General features: G+C 40.8%; 1 protein-coding gene across 1 annotated transcript in view; it reads left to right on the forward strand.

Annotated features, from left to right (window-relative positions):
- The window catches only part of DKK2 (dickkopf WNT signaling pathway inhibitor 2), a 121,576-nt gene extending 114,181 nt beyond the window's left edge, over nt 1-7,395 (forward strand). Inside the window, exons 3-4 of the mRNA XM_004703298.2 lie at nt 28-183; nt 4,860-7,395. Of these exons, the coding sequence (XP_004703355.1) occupies nt 28-183; nt 4,860-5,110 (407 nt within the window). The 3' untranslated portion in view covers nt 5,111-7,395. The remainder of the gene's footprint in view (nt 1-27; nt 184-4,859) is intronic.
- The last annotated feature ends 8,737 nt before the right edge of the window (nt 7,396-16,132 follow it).

Below are 16,132 nucleotides of genomic sequence, written 5' to 3' on the forward strand. Positions count from 1 at the left end.
TCTAACTGGTTCTGTGATTACCTCCAGGCATCTGCATCCCAGTGACTGAGAGCATCTTAACTGCGCACATACCCGCTCTGGATGGCACTCGACACCGAGATAGAAACCAAGGTCACTACTCAAACCATGACTTGGGATGGCAGAATCTCGGAAGACCACATTCCAAGATGTCACACATCAAAGGTAGGCCTATCTGTAGCTCTAAGGCTTATGTTTTTCCTTGTTTTAATAAAAGACATGTATCTACAGAATTCACCCCACTGATTTTAGAAATAAAATCACAAAGAAGGTGCTTCAATGGCAAGATTTTAGATGAGTTTATTAATGATTTTAGGTAAATTTACTATTTGACTTATTTTTGAGAATGCTAGGGGTTCCTTTTTTTTAATCGTACATGCATACATTTTTTTAATCCATACATACATCAACTTTGTAAACATTTGCACATTCATTGCTCTCATCATTCCCAAAACATCTGCTCTCCACTTAAGGCCCTGGCATCAGCTCCTCATTTTTCCTCTCCTTCCCCTCTCATCCCTCCTTCATGAACCCTTGATAATTTATAAATTATTATTTTGTCATATCTTTCCCTGTCTGACGTCTCCCCTCACCCACTCCTCTGATGTCTGTCACCCAGGGAGGAGGTCACATACAGATCCCTATAATTGGTTCCCCTTTTCCAACCCACTCCCCCTCCATGCTCCCAGTATTGCCACTCACACCACTGGTCCCAAAGGGATCATCCACCCCAGATTCTTGTGTCTCCAGCTCCCATCTGTATCAGTGCATATCCTCTGGTCTAGCCAGACTTGCAAGGTAGAATTCGGATCATGACAGTGGGGGCAGGGAGGAAGCATTTAGGAATTAGAGGAAAGTTGTATTTTTCATCGTTGATACATCGCACCCTGGCTGCCTTGTCTCCTCCCCGAAACCCCTCTGCAAGGGGATCTCCAGTGGCATACAAATGGGGTTTGGGTCTTCACTCCGCACTCCCCCCCTCATTCACTATGGTAAGTTCTGATGATGCCTGATACCTGATCCCTTCGACACCTTGTGATTGCACAGGCTGGTGTGCTTCTTCCATGTGGGCTTTGTTGCTTCTGAGCTAGATGGCTGCTTATTTACCTTCAAGCCTTTAAGACCCCAGACACTATATCTTTTGATAGCTGGGCACCATCAGCTTTCTTCGCCATATTTGCCTATGCACCCATTTGTCTTCATAAATTGTATCATGGAGGTGAGCACACAATGGTGTGATTTTTTGTTCTTTGATGCCTGATAACTGATCCCTTAGGCTCCTCATGATCACACAGGCTAGTGTGCTTCTTCCATGTGGGCTTTGTTGCTTTTGAGCTAGATGGCCGCTTGTTTACCTTCAAGCTTTTAAGACCCCAGATGCTATATCTTTTGATAGCCAGGCACCATCAGCTTTCTTTGCCACATTTGCTTATTCAACAGCTTTGTCTTCAGCGGTTGTGTCGGGAAGGTGAGCATCATAGAATGCCAATTTAATAGAAGAAAGTATTCTTGCATTGAGGGAGTACTTGAGTGGAGGCCCAATGTCCTTCTGCTACCTTAATACTTAACCTATAAATATATGCACATAGAGCTATTTCCCCATCCTCATATATAAATATATTTGCATATGTACATGTCTTTATCTAGACTTCTATAAATGCCCTTTGCCTCCCAGCTCTTTCCTCTATTTCCCTTGACTTTCCTCCTGTCAGGGGTTTCTTAAAGGTCTTAGATTATGAGGAAATGTAACTCAGGAGAATTGAAGCACTCTTAAAGACAATACAATTTGCTTGCGTGGATACACTAGCATGGCTCTCACATAATCACCCATGAAACATTGTGAAAATTGAGGTGGGAAGTGCTGTCATATGGTTGGATCACTTCATTATTTAGGCCATTTCTCTTCTTTTTTATTTTATGAAAAGATCATTTTATTGGGAGCGCTTACAACTCTTATAACAATTCAGACATCAATTGTATCAAGCATAGTTCTACTCATGTTGCCATCATTACTTTCTAGACATTTACTTTCTACTGAACCCTTGGTACCAGCTCCTCTTTTCCCCTCCCATTAGTTCTCTTCTTTACAGATTCAGAAATTTTACTTTATCAAACAAACAGATCATACCATCCACCAAATAATTGGTTTCTAGTGCAATTATATGTGGCCACACAATTCCTTTCCTGGTATAAAAATATTAAAACCACGACATTATTTGGCTTCCAGACTGGGCCTCTCTTTAAAGGAAGTCTCTTCCATGTGTATTCTGTAGAGCACTGCTCTTTATGTGCAATTTTATGATGACACACAGGAAAAACATTTCTTACGTAGAATGGTTCTGTGAACGAAAGTGTCCTGCAAATTTTATCACAATACACCTCTCCATTTTGGAAATGTATCATCATCCTCGGTATATGAAAGGCACTGAGAAGTTCAGCATCAAACAAAAAAAGATCTCTCCCACTTATTTGAACACAGTATCATTCCCATACACATTGGCATGTCATGCAGAACAAGTTTCCATAAATAGCTGACGTATTATTCTGGTCTAGACTAGATTCTGGTCACCATCAGGTGAATAGTGCTCATTAGAATTTGACAAATAATTCCTATTCAATGATCCTCCTTGAAATTCTAAGTTCTTTCCCCTCAACTTTCCCACTTGAATCCCACCAATTTCATATGTGTTTATTATTATAGTAGTATATGTCTTTATTCTAACTGATATCCATGTCACAGTACAGTTCCAAACTTACTAATTCCAATTTATTCATTTTTACGTGTAATTTTATGATGACAAACGGGATAAAAATTCTTACATAGAATGGCAAGTGAGCTAAGTCCAGAAAATACAATGTGGTTATTTATATCTAGGTTAACAGGTGTGTTAGTCTGGGGAGAGCAGAGAAACAAATCCACAGAAACTCATATGTATATAAGAGAGAGTTTTATATAAACAGTAAGTGCACATCAAGAAAGCATCCCAACCCAGTGTTGTCCAAGCCCGTAAGCCCAACATTAGCCCATATGTCCGACACCAATCTACAAAGTCCTCCTCCATCTCACAAAAGACATGCAATGATGCTGACTGCAGGAGGAAAGCCCAATCAGTGAGCGTGTAAGCATCTCAGCGCTGGCAGGGGTTTCTTTATGGCTGCTCCAGCACCCAGGGCTGCATTGGGGTAGGTTCATGTGGCTTCTCCTTGGGTAGGTCTTGCAGGAAGTGAGCCTTGCCAGCTGAAGCAGGGAACTGGCTAAGGCAGCTGCATCCTGTTCTGACCATCAGAAAATAAGAGCTCTGAGAACTAGGAAGGCCAGGCTCACTGAGCCATTTATCTCTCCACCCTTTAATTAATCTCACATGTGTTTATCGGCCAGGTTGGCACAATAAACCTTAACTATCTCAACAGGTAACCTTGCAGACCAACTTATGACCTATGAGCACAATCATTGCTGCTGCTTGTTTTGTGCTGATGTTTTATTATGATGCTGAAGCAGTGCTTTGAGTCAATTCTGACTATGAATAACCAAATGTGTGGCAGTGTAGAATTCTGCTCACCAGCATTTTCTGTGGCTGTTACAGAGCAGATCTCCAAATCTTTCTTCTGCTGTGCCTCTGGGTGGACTGGAAACTCCAGCTTTTCCTTTGGAAGCTAAAGTTATAACCATCTGTACCCCCCAGGGATTCCTACTGGTACATAGTTGTCTTAGGACTCCCTGATAATTTCATCCTTGTCCTTGAATCAGAGCTTTTCTTAGACCATCCAAGAAGGTATCGAATGAATTAATTTGAAAGCAATTGTTTTTATTTCTGCTTCACTCACCTGGTAGGAAGAAGTAATGCTTAGGAGAATGTACGAAAGGCCCCCCCTGCCACCGTTGAGTTGATTTGGACGGATAATGACCCAGCAGTGGCACAGGCTGCATATCGTTACAGGGAGCAGATAGTCACCTCTTCCTCCTGCTCCCAGCCTTACCCAGCAGCAGCCCAGATCTCCTGACCTAAAAGTCCCAGCCTTACCCAGCAGCACCCCCAGATCTCCTGATGTAAAAGTCCCAGCCTTACCCAGCAGCACCCCCAGATCTCCTGATCTAAAATTCCCAGCCTTACCCAGCAGCACCCCCAGATTTCCTGATCTCAAAGATAGACCAGGACTAAATGAAGCAAAAATTGAAACCATAGTACTAGCTCTTCGTTAAATGTTAGAGTCCAGCCCAAAGGATGGAAATAAATCCAGTAGTAAATGTAATGGATTAGAGCAGGGATATGAAATCTTTTTATCTGCCAACGGCCATTTGTATATTTATAACATTATTTGAGGGTCCTACAAAATTATCAGCTTAATAATGAGCCTACAGTATTTGCTTAAGCATTTAATGAAGTCACCCTTCATGAGATTGCCAGGAGCTCTGGTGGTGCAGTGTTACACGTGGCCTGCAATCCACATGGTCGGCAGTTTGAAACCACCAGCAGCTCTGTTGGAGAAAGACTGAGCTTTCTACTCGTGTCAATAGCCACCGTCTTGGAAGTCCACAGGGTGTCTCTATGAGTGAGGATTGACTCCATGGCTGTGAGTTTGGTTGGGTTTATTTTAACGTGATGGCTGGAACTGCTGCCCCTGGTGAAGTGTCCAATGTTAGCTGGCATTGATCATTTCAAGGCTTCAAATGACCCGTGACCTAGCCCCAAGGAAGATCAGCCATTATAAATCAAAGACATTTCCATAACAAACGGTAAAGCCATGGAATATATGTTAAGAGCTATTTTAAGTGCTTCTGGTGGTAAAATTGAATTCTTTCTAGAATGGCGTGTTCATACCTCTTGGCACCTTCTCTCTAGGGCATGAGGGAGACCCCTGTCTGCGATCTACAGACTGCATCGAAGGGTTTTGCTGTGCCCGTCACTTCTGGACCAAGATCTGCAAGCCAGTTCTCCATCAGGGGGAAGTCTGTACCAAACAGCGCAAGAAGGGCTCGCATGGCCTGGAGATTTTCCAGCGGTGCGACTGTGCGAAGGGCCTCGCCTGCAAAGTGTGGAAAGACGCCACCTACGCTTCCAAAGCCAGGCTGCACGTGTGTCAGAAAATCTGATCCCCCGCGGGGGCGCAGCCAGCCGACTGTGGATTTGTGTGTGGAATGCATGATAGCAGGGTGCAAAATAAGGGCCGGAACTCATCAAATGTGCAGGCTTAGGCCTGTGGGAAGAAGACAGGTTACAGAAAGAGAGAACCGAGTGATTGAGAATGGATGACAAATGCAGTGTGTTTCCATTATGCAACTTGTTGATGTAAATAATGTACACATTTGTGGAAATGCTTTTTTTCCCCCAGCACACAGTGGGATTCCTGAGGACAACCGTGTGACTTTCCAGTCACTTAGGTGGTGCTGAAAGATAGATTTCCTTCAGGCCGCTGATTGCCTATGAAAGTAACCTAAAAGCCATATTTCTATTCAAAGTTATAGTTTTAACAAAATATTTTTGCAGTATACCTTGGAATATTATAGGCTTTAAAGTGAGAAAATACGTGGTGAACATCATATAAAAGCATAGAGCAGAGTTCATTAGCAATGAAGAATCACATTTTAATTTAGAATATTATTTCTACTGTGTTGAAAGGCCTTGATAGGCAAGGGGGGGGCATAGTGAGGAAAGACAGCAGTTTCTATTCTCCAATATTCTCTGAATAATTTCAAAATAATGGCAAATCTTACATATATGTGTTTGTATATCTCTATGTGAAGATATAGATATGAGCCCACAAAAACGTTTTTGCCTCAAATGGTTTATTTACATTAAAATCATTTAAATCTCTAATTAATAAAGCATCACTGATATTGACTCATAGAGACCCGATTTGACTCATGGAGACCCTATAGGACAGAGTAGAACTGTCCCCATGTGTTTCCAAGACTAGAAATCTTTATGGGAATAGAATGTTTCATTTTACCCCTTGGGGTGGATGCTGAGTCTGAACTGCTAACCTTGCCATTAGCAGTCCAATTGTAACCCACGACACTGTCAGGGCATCTCAAAATCAATAAAAACTGGAATAATTAGACAAAGATAGTCAACTTCAAAAAAATCGATGTTGCTTCTCTCTTGATGGTATGCAATTCTTACCCTGAGTATACTTTAGTTACCAAAGTAAACCCTTACTTGTGAACTGCAATGCATGAATGGACACAGAATTTTCACAGATGGATACAAATTTCAAGATCTCCAAAATATGAGTAGGAAAAAAGCTAATAAATTTGCTCTTGTTTGTTTTTTAAGCTTTGGTATTCCCAACATTTTGATATAACTAGACTGGCAAATATATTTAAGCTTACAGATTTAGCAGTAAAACTGATAAAAAAGACTTGAGACATATCTGTCCTGCAAGAAAGTAGAACAAACATTTTTCCTGGAATCAGGTCTGACAGAATGTTGATTTTAGGTAGGAAACACAATCAAATTCTACATCATCCAGTTGGAAGTTTTCTATGAGATTTGCTGTCACAATATTTACAATACAGGTTTAGCTCAATATGAGATTGCTTGCCAGTTTTGTCTTCAAAATATTTATTTTGCATCTTTGCCATACTGAAATCATCTGACCATGAAGAGGCCTCATGAAGTGGACTTCATGGTTAACGTAGTGCATACACATTCTATTGTGTGCCCGAAGCTTCTTGGCCTGCACCACTCTCTGAGCAACAGCCATGTTATTGCCAAAGATACCATTTCTATCTTCCGCCTTCATTGAGATTCAAAAATAGAAATGAAATAATTTGTAACATCTGCATATCATTAATCTATAGAAACCACAGTGCCTTGAAACTATTTTTATTATGATTTTTTACATTATTCAGTTTTAAATATTTTGTCTAGCGCATAAGTGACAACAAGGTTATCTTGTAGTTGTTCTTTTCGACCCTATGTTTATTTGTTTATTTTGATAGACCAGAATTCACTTGTTAATTCTCTTCCTTAATTTTATCTGCTATGCAAAGTTCCAGTTCTCATAATAGAAATTGAAACTGAGTCTGAATATATATGAAGAATTTCAGTTCCCCACACACATTTACTAGGATGATTAAAATTGTGTTTCCAACACATGTCTACTTAAAAAAAAAAGAAAAAAGTAAGCTGATCTTCCCCCAAGCTCAACTTTATACAAACAGGTTTCTCTAAACTGAAGAGACACAAACACAGGCCATTTCAATCAAACATTTCCTATACTGCAATGATCTTTATAATCTTCTCTGCACTATTTTCCTTATGTTTGTTCACTCCTTCAAAATTATTATTTGAAGTAATTTATTTACAGGAAATGCTAATGAGATGTATTTTCTTATAGAGATATTTCTTACAGAAAGCTTTGTAGCAGAATATATTTGCAGCTATTGACTTTGTAATTTAGGAAGGATGTATAATAAGATAAAATATATTAAATTTTTCTCTCCAAAAAAAATGGAATCTGGATTTTCTTGTGTTTTGCTTATGTGAAAAACGTTCATGTTATCAGTGGTTCTCAGCATTCATGCCGACCTGATCAGGCTTGGAAGCCGAATGGGAAGAAATTCTTTGACCACATCATGAAGAGATGACCCACGTCAATTTACAATTGCTGAAGGCAGCTTATTTCATGACAAGAGAGCCACAATTGGTAGAAAGTGCTTTTTTCATTTAACTACACCATTTCAGCTTGTGATTTTCACCTATTAATCTTTACTTTCTAGAACATCTGAGGGCAAGGGTTCTACACAAACTTCTTAAAAATACTAGAAGATGGTTATGTACTTCCCCTAGCCTTCCCCCAGTAGAGATGCTAGTGTGATTAGAATACTGGTTTGTTTCACTGTGGAGCAAAGAGCTCCAGGGCGTCTTCATGTACAGAGATAAACCAAGTTACCTGTCCTTGAGTGACCGAGTCCGGTTCCTAGGAAAGACATCTGCATGCGGCTCGCTCCACTCAGATATGTCAGAGGTGGTTGCTAAATGGTACTCACGCATCATGAGAATGGCACGATTGTAAAAGTCCATGGTGTTATAGTGGCGATGTTAACATGCTGGGAATGTGCAATACAATCACTCCGGGATAGAATAGAATAGAATTCAGCGCCTCAACTTGCATAGGAAGTTTAATGAACTATAAACAGTCCCATAACTAAAATCACAATGGAAGATGCTTCAAGCATTGCTGAAATAGTTCCCACATCATTTTAATCAGTCACTTAGTGTATTTTTAAAGAGTTATGCATGTCTTCAAATTGAGAACATTTATACTTCCTAGTTAAAATATATTTTTAGGTTGTGACAGTCATATGGGGGTAATTTTTGTTTTCCACTGAGCTCAGTGAGATGCTCTGAGAAGTGACGCATCACCCTGGCTTCTCCTTTGAGCCCAGACTTTCAAGAAGAAGAAACCTTTATTATAGAGAAACAGCTTGAGGCAGGAACCAGTCAATTATACCCTTTTCCTCACCCGAATTCAGGCATTTTTAGAAATACAATGCGAGAGAAAGTCAGAGGACAGATTGATGAGGTAACGTGAACATTGGAGCTCGTATTAGCTGCTGTTGACTTGGCCCTGACTCGTGGTGACCAAGAAAGGCTGTTTGCTTTGCCACCACCCCGGGATGTGTCGCAGATTGAATCCTTGTGATCTGTTGGGTTTTCACTGTTGGATCTTCAGAATGAGATCACCAGGTCTTTCTTCCTAGCTTGTCTTAGTCCGGAAACTCTGCTGAAACCTATTTAGCTTCATAGCAATATGCAGAGCTCCGCCGACAAATGGATGTTGTTTTTGAGGAAAGAGCATTGTCTGGGAAGAGAATCCGGTCTCCCGCATCTGGCCAGTGGATGGTCTAACCCTGGACATCAGACACTGATGGATTCCACACCCATTCACAAGCAGCTTGAGACCACTTCCAATTTTCCCTTGTGGGAACTCCCTCGAACAAAATCTATCACCCAAAGGGAGGAAAGAAAATGACCTACTTCCCTCAGGGAGTTAACAACACAAAAGAAAATAGAGCTATGCAGTTTTCATTCAGCAATCTCCTTTACAGTTCTCCAAACCTAGACAATCTTATCACATGAGAAGAGTGAGTGAAGGACAGAGTGTGAGCAAGACTTCCATGTACTCCCCATTCAACGTAAGGAGTGAGAAATGATCGTTCCTGCACACCAGTTCCCAGATCTTTATATTGTTAATTCCATCTTACATATCCTTTTTTTTTTTTAAACATGAACATAGATGTTTGGACCAAAATCTGATCATCTATCTGCTAGGGCAGCTGCTCATGAGGTAATCTCCACAATTCCAATTACTCCTTTGCCGTGGATCTTCTTAGGAACATTGGTGGAACATTTTTCCTCCCCCCCCAACAAACAAACAAACAAACAAACAAAAAACTTCCGTCGACTCAGTTGTAACTCACAGTGCCCCTATAGGACAGAGTAGAATGGCCACCTTTGCGGTTTTGAGGCTGCAATATTTACAGAGCAGAAAAACACATCCTTCTCTCTCAGAGTGGCCGATGGGCTCCGATGACTGGTCTTGCAGTCCACCATACAATCCACCACATCACCAGGGATCCTTTTTCCTCTCATAGAGGATTGTGAAATGCATAACATTTTAAAGAGTGTTGCTACAAAATAGCAAACTCCTTCATTAAACACAAATTTCAAAATGTGAAGCTTCTATTTGTCCACAGATCCACGGTCTAGGTCTGCCCCATTCTGAAGGGGGGTTTCCGTCTCTCACACCCTCCCCTGAAGAACTCCCAGCAATGCAGTTTTGACATCTGAGAGACACTTACATTGGGTTCATTTTAGGGTTCTTTGAGTTTGGGGAACAAAATTTGCCAGACAGGATAAGATCTATGTGTTTGGCCCATATTTCCTGTCCTTTTTATAACCCATGTGATTTTCAATTTTCTTAAACCTTTTCCTTATAATCTCCTGTGATCATCTTGTGTCCTTAGAGAAAATCAATCTAGATGACCCTTTGGAATTCCATAAAACAGTCACCATACCTCTGAACTGCCTTGAACTTAACTTGTCGAGAAGATACACTTTCTTTTCAGTTTTAAAAAAACTACTGTTAATTGTGAGTTAATACATATATTTTACCAATCCATAGTTCAATCACATCAAGCAGACTTGTACAATTGCTACCACAATAAGTTTCCAAACATTCTTTTGCTTTCTGGACTCCTTGACATTGTCTCCCTTTACTCCCTCCCTCCACCCACTGTACCACTGAACCGGACTCTGCCTCGTGCACACTTGTAACCTGAGGATTTAAGTCGGAAAACACCTGGGTCTGAGGACGCAGAAGCCAGTTGTACCAAGATGGTTGAACTGTTGGTGGGAGGTCTTGCTCAAACATGGTCTTGCTACATCAATGCCCTATGTGCTGTGTTAAGATACGTATTATTCCGGCCACCCTGTGATGGACATTCTGTTTTGTTTTGGCTTGTTCATTTTAGGGCGTATCTCAGATGTGTTATGTCATTGGAGGTCACCCTTTTGAAGTTGTATCATGTTTCTCTTAGTTTCAGTATATGAAACCCAGGAGATATGAACCTATACAGAAAACAAACAAGTGGAATAAGGGTTCTGGGCAGGGATGGGGGCAGGGCAGAGAAGGTACAGTGAAAGCCAAAGTTTTTATTGGACCTTGTTCTCTAGATTTCATGGTCAATTCAAAACTAGTCTTTGATTCTGATTTATTCTATACAATAACTTTAATTAGCTTTGATCATGTGTCAAAGACTTCATACAAATGTTTTTGGAACATATGGAACGAAAGGCTTGCTGAGGCAAAGACGTAGGTTTAAGATTGCAAATGTCAAACCAAGTGAGACCCCAATTCCATAGCCATCCCATCGTTGGTAATTCTGTGGTCTTCTTCCACCAGATAATGGGTGTCAGCCCCCGTGTCTTCATTAACTGAGGTTGATGGGCTTCCCTGTCTTGGCTCCTCTTTGAGATCTTGCCAACATTCCATCAAATGCTTGATCCCTCTGAACGCTGCTGTTTTCTGTGGGTCACCATTACCATACACTTACTGCGCAGCTTCACTTATTTGAAAAGATGTCCATTTGAGTTTTGTTAAAAACCTTACATCCTCCTTGACTGAAAAATCTTTTTGTTATGGCACAAGAGTATCCTTTTTTGTTTAGTTTTTAAAGGCTCTCCTAGGAGACAAAGAGAAATGTGTTACTCAGAGAACAGGTCTGCAGTTGTCCACTGATTGCAGAGATATTTTAAAAGATATTTTGTTTGAAACAAATGTACACCAGTATTACCTGGAACCCGAGTGGTAGGTGCCCTTGCACACTAATCAAACAATCTCCAAGACCATTCTATCCGGACGGCTGTTAAATACATGTTCATGCTTTTTATGTCCAGTCAGGTTGTCCAATCCTGACTCTCAGATTTTGCAATGAAATTAAATGACTCACTGAGTACCTATTGGCATTATGGTTATGTGTTGGGGCTGCTAACTGTAAGGCTAGCAGTTTAAAACCACCAGCTGCTCTGAGGGTAAAAATATGAGGTTTTCTACTTCTGTAAAGACGTATAGCCCTGGAAACCCACAGGAGAAGTTCTGTTCCACCCTGTGAGGTTCCGATGAGTTAACAACTGCTGGACGGCAATGAGTATGGTTTGGGATTTGCACGTCTATTAGTACAATCGATAAGTATGTTTCAATAATGAAACCCCTCAAACACTGTAATACCATATAGGCCATCTACCATTTAAACATTCTCAGGTAGAAGTTAAAGCCCTGAAAATTAAAGGTGCTTGCATATTAAAACAAAAATAATTTGAGATCAAAAGTATGATAAATTCGGCAATTGTTAATTTCCTTTATAGAATAAAGAGTCCCAAAGAAATTTATGCTTCAAAATCCTCATGTTCACAGCCACAGTTTACCTGCATTATATTATATTCTGCTCTATGTCTGCCTGAGGACTATCTAAGTAACCTGGACCTCCTTTGGCAACTGTGGAGGGGCAAGTCTCTCTCACTGAAGTAACTGCAGGCCCTTTACGTCCTCACGGCCTTTATCAGTTTGACAGCAACTTCCAATTTGATTCACGTTGAATGGAGTTCAATGAATTATCAAGAAACAAAAGATAAAATACAAATAACGCTACAGTTAGATTAGAAAATTTCTAGCTCTCAGAGCAGATATCTTTGGTAAGGTGAATTTAATAGGTCTAGGATGCAGCATTGCCAAAAACTATAGCAGAGATTCTTGGGATCTGAATGAAAGAAGAGAGATGCTAAAAATGTTAAGCAATCCAAACCAGATGTGGAATCCAAAACCTATAAACCGAAACACCTTTACAACAATTATACTTTCAAGAAGTTAGACTTGGCAGCATAATTTACCATATATTATGATGGGAGGAAAATTCACCTGTGTATTCTGTTTCCTTTTATTTTATCAAAAACATTTTATAAACAATTTTTATTGTAAACGATGTGGGCGTTTACATTTCAAATCATCACGTTTGTGGTCAGCAGTGCAAACCACTCATCAAACCCTCCAGGAGGCCAGCCCATCACCCCACACCAAGTCCAAGTCCACATCCAACAATCATCTAGATAATCATGCCACAGGAGAAGCGTGAGGGAAGGACTGCGCAACCGAGCTTGTTATTCCATGTCATTAAATTTAAGGATGGAGAAAGGATAATTCCTGTGTATCATTTCCCATGGAGTTGAGGCTGACTTACAGAGACCCTGTGAGACAGGTAGAACTGCCCCCTTGTGAATTTCCAGACTGTAACTCGGGAAGTAGAAGGCCGTGTCTTCCTCAGGGCAGCTGATGGTTTCAAACTGCTGCCCTTGCAGTTCATTGCCCAACTCAGAACCACTTTGCCACAAGGGCTCCTTTCTAGCATGAACATAGAAATTTTAACTAAAATCTGATCACCTATCTGCAAGAGCAGCACCTGGTGAGGTGACTGCCCCGATGCCAATTACAACTTCACTGGGGAACACTTAGGAAACATTGGTGGAGTAGTTTCCCCTCCCCCTCACCAAAAACACTGTCATCAAGTCAATTCTGGCTCATAGTAACCCTATAGGACGGAGTAGAACTGCCCCTGCTTCCCCTTCTTGGCAACCTCCAAAGTTTATTCTCTTTGGTTTGAGTGTTTTTGTCTTGTTTTTGCTCACACCCCACTCATATCAGTGGGATCATATATCACTTGTCCTCTGGTTATGGGCTGCTTTCACTCAGCACTGGGTTCTCCAGAGCCATCTCTGCCATCCTTCTGTCATTGCCTATCAGTGATGCACAGTATTCTACTGTGTGCCTGTACCAGAGTCACTTTTTCATTCTTCTACTGATGAATATTTAGGTTGTTTCCATCTTCTTGCTGTTGTAACCTGTGCTATAATGGTGTGTGCATGCCCAGTGGAAGTTTTACTGGCTCATATGGAACTGCCTGTGGGACATAAATATGTATGACCACTGTAGAAAACAATATGGCCCTACTTCTGTCTCCTTTTAGAGAACTGTTTCAAACAATTCTGTCATTTTGCAAAATGTGTCAGGTTTAGAGATTCATCATGATATCATCCTCATTTGAGATTTTTCTTATGTACCTGGCATATCCAAAGGGTTCCTTTGAATATGCATATGTTAACTCCAGTTCTGTTGGGTGATTTGGCTTGTGCACTACTTGTAATTTGTGAGCTGACCTTTTATTTTATGATTTACAAATGAAGAAGAACTGTACGGCTATGGCTGCTTTTACTGCTTCATGCCATGGAATGACTTGCTCCCTTAATCCTGAATTTATTTTGGTTTTAGAATCACATCATCTGATCATTGATACTTCTGGAGCCTTCCCTCTTCGGGACTACAAAGGCACTCCCAATTTCTGTTCATTCTCTCAACACTTATAGAGCACCTACTGTGTGCCAGGCAGCCCTTTACACATGGTGAACATAGTGTCAGAAAGCAAAGCAGATATAATCAATACTCATTATTTCTACAATCCTATCATGTCTTAAGGGGATAGTTAAGATGTATAAAACAACTAAATAACAAATACATAAATTCTAGAGGAGACAGGGGTAAAGGATGTAAAGAAAAATCAAGCAAGGTGCATAGAATAGACCAACTCATAGAATAGACCCACAGATTTGGGACTTGTCAGCCTCCACAACAGCATGAACCCTTTCCCAGATGGTTCATGAGTTTTATGAGATGCTGCAAGGAATTGTGGGACCCAAAGACAAAGAACTATGGGAGAGTACCCAGAGGGTGGTGATATAGTTGATGTTAGAGATGATGGAGTAGTGTACCAGTTGGGAAAAGTTGGACATTACAGATCCTTTAACTGCCCCATCCAAATTATTCATGCAGAATTTCGTTAACAGAAAGAGACCTCATTGTATGCACTGAGCAAAGCAGGTGGAGGCAAATGGAAGGATGAAGAGGTGGCAGGAAGAGAGGGTTAAGGGAACCATCAGGGGGAAGACAGAACTTGAACAAAGAGGTCCCAGGGAGAGTGTATGAAAAGGTGAAATGATTGGAAAGGTGGAAATCGTATACGGCAATCAGAAGAATTTTCAGTCTGGTACAGATATCAAAGGTACCTGGGAAATTCCAGTGAAGAGAATAGATCCCAGGTGTAGGTCTAGGAATCTATTTTAGTGAGAAGTATAGCCCCATCAATGTTTCCATTGACAGTAATGAACAACATTGGACAACATTAAAGGGCAATTTGTTAAACAGAGCTAAATTCCTCTTTGAACTTAAGTAATTATATAGGGCCTGAGGATAATCCTAAAGAAATAATATACAAGTAATTGAAGGCCTTTCTTGAGAAATGCACATGCCATCATGCCTCTCACACATATGTCATAAATATCACATATTTATGACATATAGTGCATAACTTACAAAAAAAGTCTGGTGCAGGTAGCAATGATGAAATATATAATTTTTCTCTAATTCTTGAATGCTTTCTCCCCCCCATTATCATGATCCCAATTCTACCTTACAAATCTGGCTGGACTGGAGGATGTACTCTGGCACAAATAGGAACTGGAAGTACAGGAAATCAAGGACAGATGAACCCCTCAGGACCAGTGGTGAGAGTGGCGATACCTGGAGGATGGAGGGAAGGTGAGGGAGAAAGCGGGCACAGATGACATGGTCTACATATAACCTCCTCCCTGGGGGACGGACAGCGGAAACGTGGGTGAGGGGAGACATCAGATGGTGCATGATATGACAAAATAATAATAATTTATAAATTATCAAGGGTTCATGAGGGAGTGGGGAGCAGGGAGGGAGGGAAAAATAAGGAGCTGATACTAAGGGCTCAAGTAGAAAGCAAATGTTTTGAGAATGATGATGGCAACATATCTACAAATGTGCTTGACACAATGGATGGATGTATGGATTGTGATAAGAGTTGTATGAGCCCCTAATAAAATGACTTTTAAAAAAAGTTCCTGATGGTCAACAGTGATGTCAGGGACTTGGTTCCTTTGCTCCGCACCTTCCCACATCAGTCTGTGTTTCACAGCTAGTCAGCCTCCAGGGCCTACTAACAGATGGAGAGCTTCAGATCCACAAATACATGTAAACCTTTCGAAGTCCTACTTAAGCTTTCCGGACAGGCCTTGAAATCAAGATGATTTTTAGCTTTTGTTTCTTTTCCCACCTTGTTGTGCTTTTGTTTTAGTTGTCTTCTTGTTTGTGCCAATGACTCTTAATGTTGTGCCTAGATGAAGGACATACTTAAAGATGATTTAGATACTAATAAGTCCAAGTAGGCTGTTGAACACACACCCATATGATAACTCTCCAAGTCTCAAATACACGAATGCTTCCTGTAATAAAGTGGTTACATTCTGTAGCCCATGATCTGCCAGGTTAGTGGTTTGACACCAGCAGCTGTTCCTCGAAAGATGAGGCTGTCGGCTCCCATGAAGAGTCACAGTGTCAGAAACCCACAGGGACAGTGCTGGATCGACACAGGGTTGCCTGAGTCAGTCAACCCGATGGCAGTGAGCGTTGGCATTTTTAAGAAGAAAACAAAGCAAAACTCTTCTTCAAAGGTTTCAAGGGACTTAGAAATCTC

Source organism: Echinops telfairi, unplaced genomic scaffold, assembly GCF_000313985.2.
Source record: "Echinops telfairi isolate 266 unplaced genomic scaffold, ASM31398v2 ScPeMD7_7468;HRSCAF=8506_0, whole genome shotgun sequence".
Taxonomy (NCBI): domain Eukaryota; kingdom Metazoa; phylum Chordata; class Mammalia; order Afrosoricida; family Tenrecidae; genus Echinops; species Echinops telfairi.